Consider the following 5,965-nt stretch of genomic DNA (forward strand, 5'->3'; position numbering starts at 1 on the left):
GCATTAAATTAATTGAGGCACCAGAATCACATAAAGACTTATCAAAATTAATAGTTCCTAAAGAGCAAGGAACATTAAAACTCGTTGGATCTCCACACTTTTGTGGGAGTTTATTTTGCAATATCGCACTGCAATGCTCTGTGAGCTTGACCACTAAGGGCTCTTCTATCTTCCTCTTCTTTGTAAGGATCTCCTTACAGAATTTGGCATAAGCAGGCATTTGTGAGAGAACTTCTGTGAATGGTAAGTCACTACTAAAAATCAGCAAATTTGAGACTGAATAATTCCGACCGATTTAATTCAGTCGCAATTTTCGCCTAATTCGGTTGGAAAGTTTATTAAAAATACATGTTAATATTTTTTTTAAATTTTTGGCTCAAAATTCCAACTGATTCCGTCCCTCAATTACGCAAAAAATACCGCGAAAATAGTTTTATAGTTTGTGACTGAATCAATCGAAAAAATTAAAATTAAAAAAATAAAATTAAATATTTCGACCGATTTGGTCGGAATCTGCAATAAAAACGAGGTCTGGATGGTCAACGGGATTTGCGACCGAATCAGTCGCAATTTGAAAATTTAAATTTCAAATTTGCGACCGATTCGGTCGCAAATCGTTTTTTGTAATACAACCCTAACCCATTTTTCTTCTTTCTTCTCTAGATTTTTCTCCTCTCTTCCCCTCTACTCCCCTCTCCTCTTTTGCCCCCGCCCGCTCTATTTCTTGATTTTCTCCTCTAATCTAACCATATAACGTATGATTTTTCTCTCTCTCACTCTCCCTCTCCCTCACCCACTCCATTTCCCCATCTAGCCATCCCCCATCCCATCCCACCTAAATTGTTTGTTCCCAAGTTGTTTAACTCATTTTTGGTGTAGGAATCCTGCGGCTCATCTCCCCTTCGGTGGTGGTTCGGCAGCAGATCCGTTGGTCGTTTTCCAGGTTTTGTTTTTTGCATTAATTTAACAAAATAGTATGTGTAAATTAGCTATATAATTTCCAATATAGTATAGATAAATTAGCAATAATTTTTGAAATATAATATGTATATAGTGACTTGTTAAAAGTTTACTTGTTTAGATTAATTAGCTATTTTTTTCTTTTTAGTTAGATGTTTTTGTGAAAATGGCTAGTATACTTGTATGTATCCAATAGTAAATCAAAAAAAAAATTAGAATAAGTATGGAATTCTTGTTTATATAAAAAAATAACTAAATAAACAACTTAAGTGCTAATACTTGGTATAATTTAGGTTATAATAGTTAGGGTAGAAAAATATTTTAAAGAGTTAGAATTTACATTCTAGTTATGTTAGTTAACAAACAACTTAAGTGCTAATACTTCTCTGTTTCGAATTTTCATTTGAAAATTCTCCATGCCCTATCAATGTGTTAATTATATTATTTATTATTGGAACAAAATGAAGAAAATGCAATCAATTAAATATTAGAGCGCTATCATATGCTAATTTGAAATAAATTAGATTAAGTTTTATGTTTTAGGACTCTTTTGTCTTACAATTGTTTAATGTACATATTAATATTGAAACCACTCACGTATTATAGTAAAATATATAATTAAACTATTTAGATAACCTTTGGGAGAATATAACTTAGTAAGTAGTATAAATAAAATAAATATGTAAACTTCTAATTTTTTTTATTTGTGTAGATGACATTTGCGCATCGTAGATGGATGTATAATAGGAATCATCCTAATCGTGTGGGGTTAAGGGATGAATTTAAAGAAGGGGTTTCTAGATTTATTGCTAAGGGAAGGACACTTGATGATTTTCGTATTGAAGGAACGATTAGGTGTCCTTGTGTGAAATGCAAGTGTGTTAAGTTATTGGGAGAAGATGTTATTACATGTCATCTTTTTAAAATAAGATTTATGAAAAATTATTATGTGTGGACTGCTCATGGGGAGAATCTAGATAGCATAAATGATGTTGATTTTCATAATTCTTTTGGTGGTGAGGAGGGTAGTCCCGTAATGGAGAATAATGTTGAAAATTCTAGATTCAATGACATGATGAGGGATGCCTTGAGATGTTTCTGGGGGCTCAATCTGGACTAAATGATGAGACTAAGAAGTTCTTCAAAGAGTTAGAGGAAGCTAGTTGTCCGTTGTATGAAGGCTCAGTGCATTCCAAGTTGTCTGTTGCTGTTCGATTACTTCAGATTAAGTCGGATAGTTTTATTACTCAATCGGGCATGAATTCTATCATTGGGCTTATGAATGAACTTAATCCGAGTAACATTTATCTACCCAAAGATTTCTACACGGCAAAAAAATTGGTTTCCAAGTTGGGTCTTTCATCAGAGAGGATTCATTGCTGTGAGAATGGTTGCATGCTATTCTATAAGTATGATGCATCTCTAGAGAACTATAAATTTTATAACAAGCCTCGTTACAAGGATGCCATAAATGATAAAAAGAATAAGATCCCAGTGAAGGCGATACACTACTTACCCCTTATACCAATGTTAAAGAGGTTGTATGCATCAATGAGCTTTGCTCATCATATGAGATGGCATTATAAGCATAGAAGGTCGGATGGTGTTCTATGTCATCCATCAGATGGAGAAGCATGGAAGCATTTCGATAGGATGTCCTCGGACTTTGCTAGTGAACCAAAAAAAATTAGGTTGGGATTATGCGCTTATGGATTCACTCCATTTATAGTCTCTGCTGCACCATATTCATGTTGGTCGGTGTTTGTTACGCCATATAATCTTCCACCTGAGTTATGTATGACAAGTCCATATTTGTTTCTAACTTGTATTGTTCCAGATCCACGCAATCCAAAAAAGTTGATTGATGTTTACATGCAGCCTTTGATTGATGGGTTGAAGTTATTGTGGCATCAAGGCGTAGAAACATATGATGTGTCAACAAAGAAAAACTTCAGATTGCGTACTGCTTTGATGTGGACTATAAATAATTTTTCTGCTTATGGAATGATGTTTGGGTGGTCGACTGCCGGAAAGTTAGCTTGCCCGACTTGTATGGAAGATACAAAGGCATTCACTTTGAAACATGGAGGTAATAATACATGGTTTGACTGCCATCGCCGCTTTTTGCCAATGGATCATGAGTTCAGGAGAAATACTAGTGCATTTATGAAGAACAAAACTGATTATGAGGAGCCACCATCCTTCTTGTCTCCAGAAGAGATTTGGAACAGAGTTAGGGATCTACCTAAGGTAACAGAGTATCCCTTGGCTAAAAAGATATCTGGTTATGGTGTTACACACAACTGGACTAAACAGAGCATATTATAGGAGTTACCTTTTTGGAAGCACAATCTTCTTTGGTATAATCTTGATAGCATACATATCGAGAAGAACTTTTTTGACAACTTGTTTAATACTATGATGGATGTCAACAACAAGACAAAGGATAACTTGAAGGCCAAGATGGACTTAAAGGAATATTGTAGGCGAAGTGAGTTGTACCTGACATATTTGAACAGCAAGATTCAGAAACCCAAGGCCAGTTTTACATTTACATTTAACCTGAAGAGATTTGTGATTGGGTTAATAATTTGAATATGCTTGATGGGTATGCATCAAACCAGTCTAGGTGTGTTGATATGAAAGAAGGAAAGTTGACGTCTATGAAAAGCCACGATTGTCACATTTTCATTGAATCTTTGATGCCTGTTGCGTTTAGTGCATTGCCTGATAGAATATGGAAGCCCATCACAGAGGTAAGATTATTTTTCAAGGAGTTGTGTTCTAGCACCATGAGGGTGGAGAACCTAAATTACATGGAGCATAACATTTGCGTAACTTAAAACAAGTTGGCGAAAATTTTCCCTCTTGGTTTTTTGACGTGATGGAATATATTCCTATTCACCTTGCACAAGAGGCATGGCTTAGAGGGCCAGTTCAATGCAGATGAATGTATCCATTTGAGAGGTAATTAGTGACTATTAATCATTAATCCTTATGTGTTTCATTTTAACATTATTCCTTCTAAAAATAATGCTAATATGCAAGATTATTGGCAAATGTAAGCGGACTGTAAAAAATAGATCTAGGATTGAAGGATCGATTTGTGAGTCATATGTAGCTAGAGAAACTTCTTGTTTTTGTTCATATTATTTTGAACATGACGTTCCATGTTTGAGAAATAGACCTGATCGGCATGATGATGGAGGCCCCGATCCTTCATATCCACCATTTTCGATATTCGATCAACTAGGTAAAGGCGATCCAAAACGTAGTTCAAAATGACCTTTGAGTGAGATGGAACTAAAGTCAGCTACAACACATGTGATTTTGAAATGCCCAGAGGTCCAACCTTACTATAAGTAAGTATACATTTATATTATTACCGACATATATTAAAGATTCATCATCGTTTTAAGTAATTACATTTTTTATTTTGTCGGACAGTTGGTTTGTTGGTACATATGGGCAAGAGCTTGTTTATCCAAAGTTTTCAGAATGGTTTAAAGAGTTTGTAAGTGTTACTTAATTTTCAATATGGTCTTATTAACGGTAAATTATAATAAGTTATATATATTTAAATAATTCTAAATTATTTTACCCTTTATAGGTTCATAATCCAGTTAATGGCGTAAATGACCATTTTTTACAAGATATAGCTTGGGGACCTGATCCTAAAGTCATAAAGATGTAAAAGTATTTTATGAATGGGTACAAGTTTCATACAGAAGAATGGTCTAAGGATAAGAAAACAAATAATAGTGGTGTGTGTGTGAAAGCCGATGGGGATATTGATTATTACGGTGTGCTTCAAGAGATCATAGAACTTGAGTATAAAGTGGGTTGGCCAATGAAAATATCGGTACTCTTTCGGTGTAAGTGGTAAGACCCAACAACAATTAGAGGTACGAAAGTGCATCCTCAATATAAAATTGTTGAAATAAAGCACACGGGGAGGTATATACTCTATGACCCATTTATTATTGTACAAAATATAAAACAAGTGTATTATGTACCTTATCCTTTGTGCAAGAATAAGTCAGCATGGCGGGTAATGATAAAATCTAATCCAGTGGGTTGAGTTGAAGTCGAGGATGCATTAGATGTAGCGTACCAAAATGATATTTCAAGTGTTGAAACAGTAGTGGATGATGAATTAGCAGATGAATTGCAGGATAGCAACGGCCTATACGAAGAGTTCAATCCTTCTGTCCTAAGATCAATTTTAACTGAGCATGGTGAGGAAACAAGCGATGAAGAATTATATGATGAAGAAAATAAAAATGAAACAAGTGATGAGGATTAAGCTATTTGTGTGTTTTATGACTTGTTCAGTATTTATATGTTATGATGAGCTTCATTGTAATATGTAATAATATTACTTTATATTATTAATGACATCTTCGTTTTTATGTTTATATTGTTATATTTATTATGTATACTTTATGTTTATATTTTTTATGTTAATTCTTTTTACATGTAAATATTTTATATTTATTAAACAGATGGATTCTCACAGTAAAGAAATAAAAAAATCTAAGAAGAAAAAATACACTTTACCTAGATCAAGTGAGCTTCCTCCACCTACACCAAATATGAGACCTCCTCATATGCCTCCTAGTCCTTCCATGCCAGCTTCACAGTCATCTGACTTTTTCAAAGTCCCTTCCCCGTCTAGATCTCTTCAGTTTTACTCCATGCCTTCTCATGGTGGCTCAGCTTCAACCACCATTAATTTTATACCTACGCCTCATTTCCCAGCTTCTTCCCCACCCGATCCTACTAGTCAGCTCGGTGGCTCACCATCGATTGCATCCCCGAGCCATCATAGTAGCCAGCATTGTGGTTCATCTTTTGTGCCTCATACATCGTCCAATCAATTATCATCTCCATCATCATCCACTCCAAGTATATCGAACTTGGATATTGGAGGCTCTCTCACAGCTGCATCCCCATCTACCAGTACTTCTACAATTGTTGGTACCGTGAGACACTGTACTATAAG

At 34.8% G+C, this 5,965-nt stretch overlaps 2 protein-coding genes across 2 annotated transcripts; both read left to right on the forward strand.

Annotated features, from left to right (window-relative positions):
• Nucleotides 1-2,052: 2,052 nt before the first annotated feature.
• LOC104105265 (uncharacterized) lies at nt 2,053-3,288 on the forward strand. Its single transcript, XM_009613522.2, has one exon. It carries the CDS (start codon nt 2,053-2,055, stop codon nt 3,286-3,288), a length of 1,236 nt encoding a protein of 411 aa, XP_009611817.2.
• A 93-nt stretch (nt 3,289-3,381) lies between these two features.
• LOC138895674 (uncharacterized) lies at nt 3,382-5,266 on the forward strand. Its single transcript, XM_070180389.1, has 4 exons — nt 3,382-3,542; nt 4,408-4,474; nt 4,571-4,650; nt 5,092-5,266. The coding sequence occupies exons 1-4, from the start codon at nt 3,382-3,384 to the stop codon at nt 5,264-5,266; spliced, it is 483 nt and encodes a 160-aa protein (XP_070036490.1).
• Nucleotides 5,267-5,965: the final 699 nt, after the last annotated feature.

The sequence above is a fragment of the Nicotiana tomentosiformis genome, chromosome 7 (assembly GCF_000390325.3).
Source record: "Nicotiana tomentosiformis chromosome 7, ASM39032v3, whole genome shotgun sequence".
NCBI classification, from domain to species: Eukaryota; Viridiplantae; Streptophyta; class Magnoliopsida; order Solanales; family Solanaceae; genus Nicotiana; species Nicotiana tomentosiformis.

What these genes read in the sequence shown, in the direction of transcription:
- LOC138895674 (XM_070180389.1), top strand. Translation starts at nt 3,382, where the DNA reads ATGGATGTCAACAACAAGACAAAGGATAACTTGAAGGCCAAGATGGAC. An exon ending in CAGAATGGTTTAAAGAGTTT is followed by an intron (nt 4,475 to 4,570) that starts GTAAGTGTTACT and finishes TACCCTTTATAG; the next exon opens with GTTCATAATCCAGTTAATGG. An exon ending in GATCCTAAAGTCATAAAGAT is followed by an intron (nt 4,651 to 5,091) that starts GTAAAAGTATTT and finishes TGATATTTCAAG; the next exon opens with TGTTGAAACAGTAGTGGATG.
- LOC104105265 (XM_009613522.2), top strand. Translation starts at nt 2,053, where the DNA reads ATGTTTCTGGGGGCTCAATCTGGACTAAATGATGAGACTAAGAAGTTC.